Source organism: Chionomys nivalis, chromosome 5 (assembly GCF_950005125.1).
Source record: "Chionomys nivalis chromosome 5, mChiNiv1.1, whole genome shotgun sequence".
Taxonomy (NCBI): Eukaryota; Metazoa; Chordata; class Mammalia; order Rodentia; family Cricetidae; genus Chionomys; species Chionomys nivalis.
In genome coordinates this window covers 34,008,516-34,025,680 of record NC_080090.1, presented here as the reverse complement: position 1 = coordinate 34,025,680, position 17,165 = coordinate 34,008,516, and the positions used below count along the sequence as shown (strand labels likewise).

At 38.5% G+C, this 17,165-nt stretch overlaps 1 protein-coding gene across 6 annotated transcripts in view; it reads left to right on the top strand.

Annotated features, from left to right (window-relative positions):
• Shld2 (shieldin complex subunit 2) overlaps window positions 1-17,165 on the top strand; it is an 88,174-nt gene that overhangs the window by 56,474 nt on the left and 14,535 nt on the right. For all 6 annotated transcript variants that reach the window (XM_057770764.1, XM_057770758.1, XM_057770763.1 and 3 more), the window contains 2 exons: window positions 13,919-14,113; window positions 14,266-14,400. In XM_057770764.1, coding sequence (XP_057626747.1) covers window positions 13,919-14,113; window positions 14,266-14,400 — 330 coding nt within the window. The remainder of the gene's footprint in view (window positions 1-13,918; window positions 14,114-14,265; window positions 14,401-17,165) is intronic.

The following is a 17,165-nucleotide window of genomic DNA, read 5'->3' as shown; positions in this document are numbered from 1 at the left end:
AGTCTCTGTCTCTCTATCTCTCTCTCAAAAGCTGTGGAAGGAAAAATTTACATATTCCACAAAGAAATAAGGACACGAGTAAATGGAAAGACGACCCCATTCTTGTGTGTGATTCCACATTACAATGTTAATCTCATTAAGTTAATATGTAAATTTAACCCAATTCAAATAAGGAGAAAACAACAGCAAAATACTCAAGGCATAAAATTTGATACAAGCATAAAACTTGACACTGAAGTTTGTGTGGAAAAACAAAGTTGCAAAAATTGTGGGAGAACACTCTAAAAGGAAAACTGTTGGGGGGAGCCAGCATTACCAGACAACTTAACCTGCTCTGAAGCCTCTTTGATTTAAACAGTGGCGTGTGATATATAAATAGGTAAGTACACCAGTGGAACAAAGCAGGAGGATGCACACGTAGAGCAGTTTAGTCTGAATGCCTTTCCTGTGATGCTGGCACGAGTCCCAGGCTCTGGACCACACAGGTGAGTGCTTGTCCATCAAGCTGCATCCCCAACTCTTGTACCAAATCATGCCAAGGCAACTGGTAGCCATTTAGAAAAAGATAACATTAGACACATCAGACAACAAACAGAAAGGTAAATGCCTAACAATTAGTAATCCACATGGAAACATAAAACTATATTTGCCAAAGGAGTCATGTCTGAATTCTTTAATATTGATATAGGAAAAGGTTTTCTTAGAATTGCTCAAAAAAATTGTGACAAAAGACAGAACTGTTAAATTTGCCTACAGAGAAATAAAGCTTTTTATGACCCCAAATGCCACAAAGTCAAAAGTCAAGTGATAAACTTGAAGAAAATATTTTTACCTATACTTTAGACAAAAGGCTAGTTTCTTCCTTCCTTCCTTCCTTCCTTCCTTCCTTCCTTCCTTCCTTCCTTCCTTCCTTCCTTCCTTTCTTTTTTGAGACAGGTTTTTTTTTTTTTTTTTTTTTTTTTTTTTTTTGTATAGCCATGGCTATCCTGAAACTTGATCTGTAGAATAGGCTATCCTCAAACTCAGCGATCCGCCTGCCTCAGCCTCCCGAGTGCTGGGATTAAGGGCGAGTGCCACCCCCGCCCAGCCCATAGGTTAGTGTTTCTAATATAAAGAGTTTCTAAAGGGTGGGTGATAAAGGCCTCAAGGGGAAATGAGAAAATGGAGGAAAGAAGAAGCAGTTATCAAAAAAAAGTCATGTAAAAATGATCCTTGGACAATCACAATTCACCCATAATTAGAGAAATCAGATTAAAGTGGCATAAAGATACTTCTTCCCAGGAGCTGGAGTGAGGGCTCAGCAGTTAAGAGCACCTGCTGCTCTTCCAAAGGACCTGGGTTCAATTCCCGGCACCTGCATTGGTGACTCACGATCATCTATAACTCCAGTTCCAGGGAGCAGACTCCCTCTTCTGGCCTCACTGGGTACCAGACACTCATGTGGTACGCAGATTTACATGTAGGCATAACACCCATATACATAAAATAAAAGTTTAAAAATGAGTAAATGAATAAATATAAATGTTTAAAGTGATAACTTCTTTCCTCTTAGACTGACTGAATTAAACATATGACAGTACATTCTGTTTGTAAGGCTATGGACAGACAGAGGTGTAGTTGGTTTTTTTTTCTTTTTTGGCTCTTTTTCTCTTAACTCTTTGGGGGCCTGCCACCCAGCTCCCAAATAAATTGCACATGGAGTTTTATTCTTTCTTATCAATGCCTGGTCTTAGCTTGGCTTATTTCTTCCTAGCTTTTCTTAAACGTAGATTATCCTGTCTACCTTTTGTCCCTGGACCTTTCTCTATTTCTGTATATCTTTCCCTTTGCTTATCCCATGTGTGGTTGGGTGGCTGGCCCCTAGCGTCCTCCTCTCCTTGTTCTTATTCCTCCTCCTTCTTCCCAGTTTCTCCTCCAATTTATACTCTCTGTCTATCACTTTTGCCTATCCTTTCTCCTCATTTACTATTGGCCATTCAACTTTTTATTAGATCAATCAGGTGTTTTAGAAAGGAGAAGTAACACAGCTTCACAGAGTTAAACAAATGCAACATAAAAGAATGCAACACATCTTTGCATTATTAAACAAATGTTCCACAGCATAAACAAAAAACACATCTTCAACTAATATTCCATAACACAGGGGTTCTTACAATTAGTCCTGGGAATGGGAACTCCACAACCCTTCTGGAGGGGTTTGGCAGTAGCTCCAAAATTATATATATATATATATATATATATATATATATATATATATATATATATAAATAAAAATGTATGTATTGGAAACTCTAAATGCTCATAATGTAAGAATGACTAAATTATGGTACAGTCATATAATGGAAAATGCAGGTTGAAAAATAGTAACAGATAAGAGTTACATACACACACACACACACACAAAAAAAGAGTTACATACAAACACAAAGCTCCCAAAAGTATATGTATGTAGTCTTCTCTGCCCCTGTAAGGAAGGAGAGAAGAGTCAGATACACATGACTTTGTTTATTTGTAGACTAAAAGTGAAAATTTATGGAGGAGAATCCAGAAACTTAAGAGATTTATGGTTTACACAGTGCTAGTGAGAAGGGAGGAGAGAGAGGGGAGTGAAGATGTGACTGGAGGCAAGTGGCCATCTTACTTGTAAAGTTCTGACTAGTAGGACCTTGGTAATGAGTCCCACATTCCTGTGGTAAACAAGTGCAACCTCTGGATGCAGGGAGGGAGACCCCAATGGCATTCAGACACTGGGGAACCTAGCAGTATTAATAACACAAATATAGAGAAGGGATGGGGAAGAAAATATCAAGCCCAGGTAACTGTGAAAACCCCATATTGACTGGCGTTTATCTGGGTAAAGAGAGAGAGGGCTGTACAGAAAAGCAAATCCATCAGCAAATGTTTCTTAAGGCAGAAGACTTGGTGATGACTTGGTGTGTGTGCTAAAACTGAACAAACAACCAAATGGATGAATGCCTTCTGTAGACGTGTCTGTTGCTGTGTTTAGGAAATGTCAGAGACAGACCAGTCATGCTTCATGCTTGAGAAATCATAAAACAGTGGTTGCAAGAGGGTATGGCCTGGCTTTAAGATCATGTCTAGGCTGTGAGACATGAAAAGATCGTCTCAGGAAGCCTCAGCTATTTTGAATTCAAGAAATATATTTAAGACCAACTGAATTATTTGAACATTTTTAAAAGGTGAATGTACAGTAAGGAATATTTTATATTGTTAGCTTTTATGGGTTCTGAATGTGCTTTTTGAGAACTTAGACCTTAAGTATGCTAATCTGACCATGAATTATGTCAAAACTAAATCTTCCCTCCAAAGAACTCTCTAGAGTTACCAGCTTCTTGTAAAGGTGCACACTATGTTGTAAGGAGAATGCATAAATGCCATAAGTGTTGCACAAGTTATAGTTGGTCTTAATAATAAAAAACCTGGAGCCAGATATTGGGGCAAATGTTGAAAGATCAGAGAGATGAAGGAGCAAGCCACAGCACAGCCTTGCTCACTTCTCAGCCAAAAAAGGGCTAACCTCCTGTCTTCTCCTACCTTATATTCCTCTTTCCACCTAGCCATATCACTTATCTGTACAGACCTCCAGACCTCTATGGTTAACTAGTGGCTAGCTCCACCCATCATATTCAGACGAGCTTTATTTGTAGAGTACAAACAAGATAGCACCACATATCCCCTCTTGTCTAAAATAAAAAAGGTGACAATATAAAAAACTATATATACTAAGTACAATAACTATATATAATATATAGAGGTGATAAATGCATCAACAATGCCTAGTCCATTAATAATCGACAAAGTCAGAGAAAATACTCTGTATCTATCCTATCTTGATGAGTCCAAAAGATTGTACTTAATTCACTTTCTATTCTAACTTGCATTACTAAAACAATTTTTTAATGTCTCTCAACCTTATACAGTTTATACCTCTTTAGTGAATTTCTTTCTGAATCTGGTAAGAAGGAAAACTGTAACTGTAACTATCTAGTCTGCAATGTCCTCAGAGATTCAAGAAGGAAATAACAGTATCTGAGTAAGCAGGAAGTGTGAGCAAGCAACTTCTAAAAACTGTGAGAAATGACAGAAACAGCTGGATGCTTGGACAGTCACCCAAGGTTCCACTGCAGTGTAGGGACATCCATCTTCAGCCTATAGGCCTAGCATATCTGACAGACTTTTCTGGAAAGCAGGATATTCTGAAGGGCTGTCCCTCATCTTGGCAAAGTTCAGCAGTCCTTTCTTTTGTGTCCTGTTTGTCCAATTTGGACAGCATACTGTCAGTAGTCAAGGCAAGGACATTTTCTTGCCCAATGGCTAAGTTTTGCCACAAAGAAAGTAAATTCTGTATGGAGTTTCTACGATATCCATCTTCTTCTCTGAAGTAGATTGGTGCTGCCAGGGGCAGACATGTCTCATTGTCATCAATAAAGAAAAGAACCTATGTTATTAAAACATCTTAAATGCCATATTCTGTACATACCTGAAGTGTTTGAAGATATCTGTTTGACCTTGAAAACATACCTAATTATGACTATAAGTTTGATTGTAAATTTTTTTATATCCTATTTAGTTTTTAATTATTCCTTTCAAGGACTAAATATTTGCATTACATTGTTGAATGAGCTGTATAAGTACAGCACCTTGAATAAGATTAGAAATGTATGTACAGTATGTTCTAACAAAATTAATCTCAAATTTGTTTCGGTATACAAAGATCCATAATAATGTAAAACATTTAAAACAAGTAGTTGCTTTTTAGTTTAAAAGTAGAATCAATAATCTACATTTTTATCCTATTTCTATATTCCCCTTTTCCTTCTCAGAGTAGACTCAGTAATCTACCTCTTATCCTTTCATATCTGTAGTCCCCTTTTTCTTCACAAAATAAGAACCTGAATCTAAAGCCCTTTGTTCAGCTTTTTTCCTGATCGTTACCAGTAACAACTTGTAACTACCCCCCTAAACAATGACAAATATCCATAACCCAATGAAGACCAAAAACTAACCACTTCACCTCTTGGGAATGTGGGTATTATATTCTTAAAGTTACTTCCTGCTGTCTGGGGGCGATGATATCTATAGGGGTTCCTGAAAAGAAGCATTTGGATAATTTGCTGAGTCCTGGGAGAGGTAGCTGTATTATTTGTAGTCCAGTCTCTGCATAAGGGAAAGTTCAGGGCTTGTCTCAAGTCCTGGCTAGAGTAGTCTGTTAGGCTGGGTCATCTCACCTAGCCATTTTGAAATTGTCCTGAGCAGTTTGTAGTCCAAAGCTGAGCTTTAGGTAATGTTTGTCACTTAGTGGTGTTATTTACACAATGGAGTTCTACACAGCAGAAAAAAAAATGACATTTTGAAATCTGTGGGCAAATGGATGGATCTAGAAAACATTATATTGAGTGAGGTAACCCAGACAAATATATGTACTCACTCATGCTTTAGACATAAAGCAAAGAAAAGCCAGCCTACAGTTTACAATCCCAGAGAACCTAGACAACAATGAGGACCCCAAGAGAGACAGACATACATGGATCTAATCTACATGGGAAGTAGAAAAAGACACGATCTCCTGAGTAAAATTGGGAGCATAGGTACCATGGTAGAAGGTAGAAGGGGAGGGGAGCAGAGAAAAATACATAGCTCAATAAAATCAATAAAAAAAAAAATAAAAAAGATCTCTTTTGTTAAAACCTAACCTTTGTAAGATTTGTTTTATGGGTTCACCTGTAATTTTTGTTTTTTCTTCTGTAGCTGTTCTATCATCCAGAGCAGTGTGGTTTCTTACAGTAGTCATTAGGTTCTTTAATTGCTCTGGAAAGGAGTTCCTCCAAGGTTATAGAAAACTACTGAACTGAATTTGGCATGGGGGCCTGTGAGAAGCCACTGAAGGCATTTTCCAGTGGCAAAGAGTTACCATGTTTGTGGAGGCCCTAAAATGTGGACCCATTTCCACCTGGTCTGAAGGTCAGAGAGTTTGGAAGGTGCTCAGCGGATGGACAAGCTTAGTTGCAGGTCCCAACTCAGGATGTAATTACTTGAGTCTTTTGACTTAAAATAGCTCCATTCAATCCTGACAGGTGGTCAGGATATGCAAACATACTTCTGCTCCTTTTGTAACCATGAGGTCACCTGGGGAGGGGCAGCCTTCAGCATGCATAATCCAGAGCAGCTTCAGCTACCTAGACAACAAAATGCTAATGATTTGATGTTTCAGAGTCATGAAATGATTCACTGTGAGTTATCCTTTGTATCATGTTAATTAAGTCTTTTGTTACCTCCTGAACTTTCTTTGTAGAGTAAAAACAAGGTATCACCACATATAAGCCATCTCAATTTTCCATTGTGATTTATGCTATCTTTTAAGTATTTTTATTAGCCCATATTTCTTATAGTTGGTAAGGGTATTTTTTAGTTTAACATATTTTATTTTTAATATTTTTAAATTTTTTATAGTATGACTTTGCCATATTAATTGTGCTTGTGATACAAATACATTAAGTATAAATATCCATTGGTATTTAATGTTATTTTTATTGTGTTGCTGTTAGTAAAGCAACAAAGTAATAAAGTTTATTTTATGGGTATGTGAAATATTTACAGTAGAGAACATAGAGTGAGGGATATAATGGAACTTTGTATTATTTTTGCAACTATTTTTATAAATTTCACATTAATTAAAAAACTTAAAAGCCCAGAGTGGTGACGCACCTTCAGTCCTAGCACTTGGGAGGGAGAGGCAGAGTGTGGCCAGCCTGGTCTATGTAGTAAGTTGCAGAATAGTCAGGACTCCATAGAAAGACTCTGCCTCCAAAAAAAGTTTTTTCAAATGCATATATATGTGTGTGTGTGTGTGTATGTGTTCATGTGGAGGGGTGAGGCACATGCGTGTCTATCTGCCTGTCTGTGGAGGACAGATGGCCACCCTGGGTGATATCCTCACAGATACTGTACATCTTCTTTGGATCATGGCTTGTTTGTTCCTTTTTCTTTTTTCTTTTTTTACATTTTTTGTTTTTAGTTTTTTGAGAGCATTTCTGTTTAAATAGTGGTTGTTCTATAATTCATTCTGTAGACCAGACTAGCCTTTAACTCACAGAGATCTGCCTGCCTCTGCATCCCTAGTTTTGGAACTAAAGGTGTGTGCCATCACCATCCCCATATAACCCCTGGCTGAAACATGGATTTTTATTGGCTTGGAGCTGACCAATGAGGCTAGATTGGCTTACTTGCAGGCATGAGAGATATGAGAAACCTCCTGTCTCTTGTTTCCGCAGCACTACAGTAGTTGTGCCAGACTACAGGTTCTTCATGCCGTGAAGAATGCACTTTACCAACTCAGCTAGCTCCCTAACCCACAAACATGACGTTTTTAAAAAGCTACTGTGATCATGTGAATAGGTGTAAAGAAATCTTTTGATGAATGAAATAAAACATTATTTATATGATATGATGGCTTGTATATTAAAGCTTTCTTCTCCAAAAATTAGGAGAATCAATGGGAGAGTTTAGCACGGTAGGTAGAAATAAGATAAACATGAAAATCAATTGGATTTCTAGAATGGAACACCCAATAATACATAAAAGAATTCAGTATTTACAAAATTAATGTGGTACCAACATGTATTAGTAAATCTAACAAAATATCCACTATTCAGTAGTGTATTGTTTAATCCTCATGAATTTGTTTTTGTTGTTGGGTTTTTGGTTTTTTTTTTGTTTTTTGTTTTTTCTTTTTTGTTTTTTTTTTTGAGACCGGTTTCTCTGTAGCTTTGGAGCCTGTCCTTGAACTAGCTCTTGTAGACCAGGCTGGCCTAGAACTCAGAGAGATCTGCCTGCCTCTGCCTCCCAAGTGCTGGGATTAAAGGCATGTACCACCCACCGCCCGACAAATCCTCATGAATTTGTGTATGTTCTAGGGTTTCTCTTGCTATTGATTTTAGCTTTATTCTACTGTGATCATATGTAAAACAAGAAATAGTAGAGATTGCCCTATATCTCTTAACACATGCTTTGTATCCTAATAGGTGATCTCTTTTAGAGAAGGTTCCATGGGCTGGGGATTATTCTGTATGTTTGGATATCTGTTAGATCCATTTTGTTTGTGGTGTCATTTAATGCAGATATTTCTATGTTTATTTTTATCAGGTGACCTGTTAGTTGTTGAGAATGAGGTATTGAAGTCACCTGCGAGTGAGCTAGAGCTAATTGTGGTTTACATTTATTATTATGTGTTCTATGAAATTAGGTGCACACGTTCAGAATTATGTTCTTTTAATCGGATTGTCCCCCTAATCAGTTTGAGGGGGCTTCTTCACTGCCTCTGGCTAGTTTCTAAGTCTACTTAGTCAGGTGTTTGAACAGGACACCTGCTTGTTTGCAGCTCTATTTGCCTGGGCTACCTTTTCCTCCTTTCACCCTGAGGCATTTCCTGTCATTTTATGGTGAGGTCCATTTGTCCGGGACAACAAATAGATGTATGCTGCTGGCCTCATTTCACTGTTTTTGCTGTTGTGAAATAACCCTGACAAGAAGCAACTTAAGGCAGCAAGGGCTTATTTAGCTCATCATTCCAGTTTACAGCCCATGACCGTTGGGAGGTTAGGATAGCAGAAACTTAAACCACCTAGTTACATCATTGCAGTCAGGAGCAGAGAGAAATGAACATATGTGCTTGCTACTCCACTTACTTTCTCCACTTTTATGCAGTTCAGGACCCAAGCCTAAGGAGTGCTCACATGGATCTTCCTTCCCACATCAATTAACACAATCAAGACAACCACCTACAGGCCAGCCTGGTCCAGACAGCCCCTTACTGAGCCTCTCTTTCCAGGTGACTCTAGGTTCTGTCAAGTTGACAATGGAAACCAGCCATCACACCTGCCCTCTAATCCACTCTGCTAGTCTGTGTCTTGACTGGGAATTGAAACCATGTATACTCAGTTGTTCCTGAGAGGTATTAGTTCTGCCATGCTAGTTAACTGCGCAGTGGCTAGCATTTTCCTGTTCCTCTCCTGATCTCTCTTATTCAAGCATAGTTTATTCTTTCCCTGGGTTTTATTGGTACATGTTTCTTTTCCTTCAGTCCAAATAATGATCTGACTTACAGGTCATGAATTTCTTTTAGCCTAATTTTGTTATGGGAACTTTTTCTTTCTCCTTCAGTTATGACACATACCTTTGAGGGTACAGTAGTCTGAGTTAGCATATATATATATTTAACAACTTAAAATATATCACTTCAACTTTTCACCACTTTAAAGTTTCTGTTGAGAAATCTGTTATTTCAGTTGATATTTTGGATGGTTTCTTTTTTGTTTCCTGGACGGGGTTTCTCAGTGTAGCCTTGGTTGTGCTGAAACTCACTCTGTACACCAGGCTGGTCTCAGAGTCACAGAGATCTGCCTGTCTTTGCTTCCCAAGTGCTGGGATCAAAGGCATGTGTCACCACTGATATGTGGCTTTGTACTTTTTTCTGGCTGCTTTCAATATACGTTCTTTGTTCCATATATCCAGAGTGGTTTAATTATAATGTGATGAGGGAAGTTGTTTAATGTTTTAAATGCCTCTGGTATTGGACTTTTTCTGTAATTGGATGAAATTTTTTGCTATAATTTTGTTGAAAATATTTTCTATGCCTTTAGAATGAAAACTTTCTCTTCCAGTGCCCATGACTCTTAGGTTTGGTCTTTTTAATGTCCAGGTCATTTGTAAGTGCCATTTTTACCAATTTATCTTTGTCCTTTATTTAGAGTATTTGAATTCTTCCACCTTGCCTTTAAGCTTATTCTATCTGTCATTTGATCTTTTCTATTGGTGAGGTTTATACTGAGGATTTATTTAACTTACTCTGTTTTCATTTCCAGTATTTCAGTTTGGTTTTTCCTTAGTAGTTCTGTTTATGAAATTTCTCTGTTTTTATCTAGTATGAACTTCATTATTTCATTCAGTTCTCTCTCTCTTTCTCTCTCTCCCCCTCCCTCCCTCCCTCCCTCCCTCCCTCCCTCCCTCCCTCCCTCCCTCCCTCCCTCCCTCTCTCTAGCTTTGGAGTTTGTCATAGAACTAGCTCTTGTAGACCAGGCTGGTGTCGAACTCACAGAATCCGCCTGCCTCTGTCTCCTGAATGCTGGGATTAAAGGTGTGTGCCTCCATTGCCTGGCTCTTCTTTGACTTTTAAACATACTTAAATTCTTTTGATTTCTTTGTCTAGGATGTCATCTGGTTCTCTCTCATTCTATTTACTTGAGTATTAGTGATTTTTAGAGGAGTTATGCCACATTACTTATTTATATGTACATAAATATATAATTATATTATTGTATTGAGATTTATGCATCTGGGTTTATTTCATTGCTTGCATTTTTGTGGGGTTTTTTTTTGGTTGTAGTTTTTCAAGGGAAGCACTTTCAATGTCAAGTGGAGCCTTCTTGTGGTGTAGTTGAGGTGTCAGTGAACAGTTCATTGTGGCTTTGGTCATAGATCCTGGTCACCCATCCTTTTGATCCTTCTGTGGTCAGGATGTGCATGCTGCTTTTGCCTAGGCAGTCTTTCGCTGGGTTGAGGGTGGGTCTCAGATCTTGGTCCTTCACAGGTGTCTTAGTTAGGATTTCTGTTGCTGTGAAGGGACACGATAACCACGGCAACTCTTTTAAAGGAAAACATTTAATTGAGGTGGCGGTTTACAGTTTCAGGAGTTTAGTCCATTGTCATCATGGTGAGGAGCATGGTGGCCTGCAGGTACACATGGTGCTGGAGAAGGAGCTGTTACATGTTGACATTCAGGCCACAGAAAGTAGACTGTCTCATGGGCGTGACTTGAGCATATAGGAACCCCCAAAGCCCGCTTCCCGAGTGACACACTTTCTCCAAGACCAAACTTATTCCAACAAAGTCACACCTTCTAATAGTGCCATTCCCTTTAGGGGGACATTTTCTTTCAAACCACTTACAACAGCTAAGGCTGTGTAGATGCTGGTCATACTTCAAGGTAGTCATTCAGGAGTCCTGTTGAGAATGCTGATCTTTCCTGGGCTGTCATTTCTTATGTCTGGTATGTTGCTTGGAACCTGTGTCTATGTCACCTTGTAGGCTCTGACTGGATTTCCTTCATTGAGCTGCATTCTTTTAAAAGATTTATATTTTATTTTGTGTATGTGAGTTTTGCCTGCATGTATGTCTGCACGCCATGTGCATGAAGTGCCTGCTGAGACCAGAAGAGGGCACTGAATTCCCTGGAACTGAAGTTACAGACTGTTGCGAGCTGCCATGAGCATGCTGGGATTGAATTTCGGTTCTCTGGAAGAGTGGCCAGTGCTGTTAAACACTGAGCATCTCGCCAGCCTGAGCTGTCAAGTTTTGATCCCCTGTTTCTTCTCCTCCACCTAGAGGTATTCTCTTGCCAGGATTCAGTGTCTTATTCTATGACATTTACCGGGAGTGTCCCAGGCATGTGACTCACTGAGGTCTATGCACCACACCAAGCCACTGAAACTTCAGAGCTCTTTCTAAGTCAGGGTCTTGCTGATGCTCTGTTAAATGCTGAGAGCAGAGGCTTTTCCTGGGACCTCTCTTCTTCCTCTGCTGCTGCTATCTACAACTGTTGTTCCTCCCTTCCCTTTTTCTCTAAAGACAGCTTTTACTGAGGTTTTTTTTTTTTTTTTTTTTTTTTGTCTCAAGCATGAGTCTAGTCACTTCTGTGAGGAGGAGCTCCCCAGATCCCCAGACCACACAAATACTTCTGGGATAGACTGTATTTTTTTTTTGGGGGGGGGGGGTTTGTTATTGTACAAGACACTTTGAGCTGTCACTTCACTCTTCTTGTAACTGTTATTCATCTTTCTCCAGTTTGTCCCCTGGAGAGTCTAGCCAATTGTTTTCTAAGTAGTTCTTTTTCTGTGTGTAAGTTTTCAGGAACATTTCTTCCTTTCCCCAACTCTCTGTCCCCTTCCTCTATCCCTCATGGGCATTTATAGTTCTGGGGCAGAGCCCAGTGCCACCCAAGCGCTAGGTAAACACTTCACTGAGTGAGATTCAACCCTCTCCTCAGTTTACTTTCTGTGCTGAGTGTTTGCTACCGTCTGTCTCTAGGTCAATCAGTAACTCTCTCTATGTTGAGATTGTGATGTGGTTTTTCTCCGTTTCCTTAGCACCTGGTGTGGTACCTGTCACATGGTAGATGATCCTCTGGTGAGTGAGTGGATAATCAGGTGTTGGTGCGGCAGATGGAGTAGAGGCAGATGAACGTGTTAATGGGAGGAAGAAAAAAATCCCAAATTAGTTTATAAACTCTTGTTGTTCTAAAAAAAAAAAAGTACATTTGGGTAACATCTTCTTTTGGCCACAAATATGTCACATATATGAACATAGCTCCCTTTCCTTCAGGAGAATTTAAATTTGATAAGCAAAGCTCATTAATCCATATTTTAAAATATTTTATTTACTTAGTTTACATGGGGCGATAGTACCTGTATAAAATTCAGAAGACAACTTCTGTGAGTTGCTTCTCTCCTTATACCATGTAAGTCCTGGGTCAGAACTCAGGTCATTAGGCTTGGAAGTAAATTCCTTTATTGATGAACCATCTGCGGCTTCAGTCAGTGCTTCTAAAATATGCTTATTTTATTGTATATACAGTTGTAAAGTTTGCTTCAACAAAATTAAAAACAGAATCTGGAGAATTGACTCAGTGACCGAGAGTACATTTTGCATAAAGGTCCTGGGTTTGAGTCCTGACACCTATCTAGTAGCTCACAACCATCTGTAAATCCAGTTCCAGGGGATCTGACACACACTGTGGGTACCAGGAACTCCTGTGGTGCACAGAAAAACAGTCATATACAGAAAATGAATCTTTAAAAAGTAAAATAAACATTGAGAGAGGAAGATTAAAATCATTGAAATAGTATTATGACTGAATAATCAAGCGCCGTTCTTACAGTTGACATTCTGATCAGTGAGTCAGTTTTTGCAGACTTAGCTTCTTCTCAGGAGTTTTTTTTTTTAAATCACACTGTGCATAATATTTTTTTATAAACTGTTTTATTTTATGATATATAAAAATGTATAAAACATTACCTAATTTCTATAAAATATGCAGCCTATTCTTTACTCAAAAAATAAAGGTTGATATTGTTAGGCAATAGAAACTATTATCATCTCCCAAAATTTCATTCTGTTCTCAATCTATAGCCAGGCTCAGATTTTTCATTATTTTTTAAATTCTTAATGATCCTGAAACTATCTATTGACTCCCCAGTCTTTCCCAGCCACCGTGACAATAGTCCTTCATCAACAAACCCTTTAGCACATCACTTGGACACATCCTACAAGCCACCTAACTGACTCCTGCACTTGATACCCTCCACCATTCAAGTTCAGGATGCTGTCCTTAGCACTTTCAAGATGCTGTAAAGCAGTCACCCTTCTCTTTCCAACCAAATTGCACACAGCATAGCAACCACACACACACACACACACAGACTGCCTCCCCTAATTCTCATGTAAGCGTATGTTACATAGGAAATGACACTACTTGAAAAGGATTAGGAGGGGTGGCCTTGTTGGAGGAAGTGTGTCACTGTTTGCTTTGAGGTTTCAAAAGCTCATGCCAGGCCCAATGGCACTGTCTCCCTGCTGCCCTTAGATCCAGATGTAGAACTGTCAGCTGGAGAAGCATCTCCAGCCTGTGTGCTCCCCTACTCCACCATTATGATAATGAACTCTGAAACCACAAGCAAGTCTTAATTAAATGCTTTATGAGTTGCTACTCCCTGATGACTAAGTGTTCAAATATATGAGCCTATGGGGGCCGTTCTTATTCAAACCACCACAGCTGTTTTTATATTTGTGATTACCAGCGAAATATGATGCCTTCCTTTATCCATTTTTTTTTTGTGTTTCTTAGATTCCAATGTAGTTACCAATGTTACACTTCAGGACTTACTGGCATATGTGTCTTCAAAACATTCCTATCTCAAAGATTTGCCTCAGAGGCAGCATCAGAAAATGAGCACCGTGGAGTTTGTGGAATTGGAGCAGCTGCAGCCTGATACATTAGTCCATGCAGTACTCAGAGTAGTGGATGTCACTGTATTGACAGGTAAATATTTGAGTGTCTTTTTAATGTTAGCTCATAAAACCTGTGCGAGGCCATCTTAGTGCATTAGTTGATTACCACTGTGTGTTTATCATGAGATCCTGTGCTGTCACCCAAGCAGGCTAATATCAACTAGCTTCGTTTTCCTTTTCCAGAGGCATTATATAGTTATAGAGGACAGAAGCAAAGGAAAGTTGTGTTAACTGTGGAGCAGGTTCAAGGTCACCATTATGTGCTTGTATTGTGGGGTCCTGGAGCAGCCTGGTATACTCAGCTTCAAAGGAAAAAGGGTAAATATATTGAGAAAAAAGCATTTAACCTGCTTATACCTTGGTAAATGATTAATGTTTGCTTGTCTGAGGTGTGGAGACTTTGAAGAGATTATAGCATTTGAAATAATAGTGATTGAATGCTCTGCAAATTTCTTTTGCTATAATTTTATACTTATAGAAATTTAGTTATCTAGAAGTCCTTTGTAATTAATAGTGACAAAATAAAGGCTCGAATGTTCCCATGCCTACTATATGAGGGTATTAGTAAAAACTTTATCTCCTTCAAATAATGTTCTGTTTTTTAAAAAGATTTTATTTTTAAATTGTGTGTGTGTGTGTTTGTGTGTGTGTCTGTCTGTCCTACTGTCTGTCTGTGGGTATGTACATACGAGTACAGGTGCCTCTGGTGTCCAGAATCTGGCATCCAGATTCCCTAGAGTGGGAATCACAGCTGCCTAGTTGGGCGCTGGGAACATTTGATCTTTTGCAGTCACAGTGCATTCTCGTAACTGCTGAGCCATCTTTCTAGCCCCCTCAGAGATGCTTTTTAAATTTAATGTCTGCAGCTTGTGTTTTTCAGCCAGAGTGCTCTTATAAATAAGTTCCTTTCTGACAGAAGGCAGATGTTGGGGGAATTACATTAAGTCTTAAAGTTACATTTCCTGGTGAATTAATTGCTATGTCCTGGGTTTTTATTACAGTTAAAAATATGAACTCTTAACCTTTATAGAATGCCTGCTTAAAAAGTATGGCCCAGTGGTACATTGTTTAAAAGCCCAAGTTAATAATTCATGGTGCATTAAATTAAAATGGGTGTTTCAAAAATTAGTACAGTATCTTATTTCACTGCTGAGAAATTCTGATTTTAACAGCTTGAGAGTGGTTTTGAGTTACCTTACTCTGAAAAATAATTAGACATTGATCAACTGGTTCACTATTTTGTACTTGAATAAGGTAATATTCCAGTTCAAACTTCTGTCTGTCAAGTGCTTATCTGGAGGTAGGGTCTGTCCCACTGTCTCTTAATCATTAATAGCCCTAACTAGGATTTGAGATAAGTCTGACTTTTATGTTAGGATCAAGTAGTGACAGATGTTTGTCCAGTTGTGAAATTTGGCAAACATGTATCGATGGCAGACATGATCACTGAGCACGGTATCTCAGTTGCGAACACGAGTCCAGTGCATGCGAAGCAAATGTAGGTCAGGGGTAAAGTGATGGGGCAGAGCGCCCGCTGCGTCTCAGTGTGGCTGGTTTAGGGTTAGGGACTTTATGGTGACAGAAGGAGAATCATTGTATCTCTAGATAGTTCTATGGCTTTTTAGTTAATACTGAAAACTTAGGAATCCAGGAATTACGATATAAATTGCTTTTGTTGAATTCACTAATTACACCTAAATTTATTTATACCCTCATCATCTTAAAGTTTTAACATCTGCTTCAATACCTCAAGACAATGCCTTTTAATAGAAAAATAACAATTTTGAAGGGCCATTTAAGGAAGCAATTGTATTTTCAGAAACTGTTAGCCTTCTTTTTATTCATTTAGCAGTTCTTGAGGCCATCTCCATATGAGCTTCTGAAGTAGGCACTGGCTTTCATATATTCTTAAGGAGAACAAACTTAGCTCTTAAAATCAGAAATGATCACCAAGTAGTCTATATTCAATAATAACGATAATAAAATTGATGTTTTGGGGGAGAATAGTAAGAAATCTCAAATTTGCATTTATTTGAAATACTCATTGCCAGCAGGAAGCTAGCATACTTTGTATGCAGTTTGCAGTGGTCACAGCTTAGATTCTAATGAGGGCACAGGCAACATAAATTATACTTCCTAAGAGTAATTGGTCTTGTGCGTAGTGTCCATGCTTGCAATTTCAGTACTTGGGAGATAGAGGCACGAGGGTCAGGAAGGAGTTCAGGGCTATATTTGGCTACTTCAGTATTTTGAGGCCAGCCTGTGCTACATGAACCCTGTTGCAAACAAACAGAAGAATAATTAGGTAAGCATAAAATAATCTATACAGAATCAAATACCATTTTCATGCAGTTGTTTTAAAAAGAAATTTACCATTTCAAATACATAACAAAATATGATAAAGTACTCTTATAGCTAATTAAGTAAAGTAATGCAAAAACTCCAGTTTATGATTGTCTATTATCCAGAGTCACAGTTATATCTACATGGATGTTTGTAATCCAGTTACATCCTAGCTTGCCTACTATAACTTCCTCAAGTTTGCCATAAATCAATTTAGTTGTCTTAGCTAGCTTCTCTAGAACCACAGTAACAAAACAGTGTTTAGACACAGTAGCACCTGTTCAAATAACTGTGGTAAGGACTGATTTTTGTTGTTACTGAGACAGAGGCTAGCCCAGACTGGCTTCCAACTCACCATGTAGTGGAGAATGGTATTGAATTTTGATCCTCTTGTCTTCACTTCTCGGGTGTCTGGCATTATAGGCCAGCACTCTTGTTTTATACAGTGCTGAAGATCAAGCCCAGCATCTCATGCACGTTGGCCATTCTACTAACAGCCCAACGGTTCTAATCTTTAAACAACAGCAGTATAGACTTTCTTTTCAGATAATCAAACTTTAAAATTAGACTAAAGCAGTAGGTGGGTTAGCTGAGAGGAATGGAGGGAGGGGAAGCTGTGGTTGGGATGTAAAAAAATTAAAAAAGAAAACAATATTAAATTATTAATGTTACTGTTGGAATCATAGGTATTGTAAAACATCTACATATAATAAACGTATATTTTTGACCATTAGAGAAGC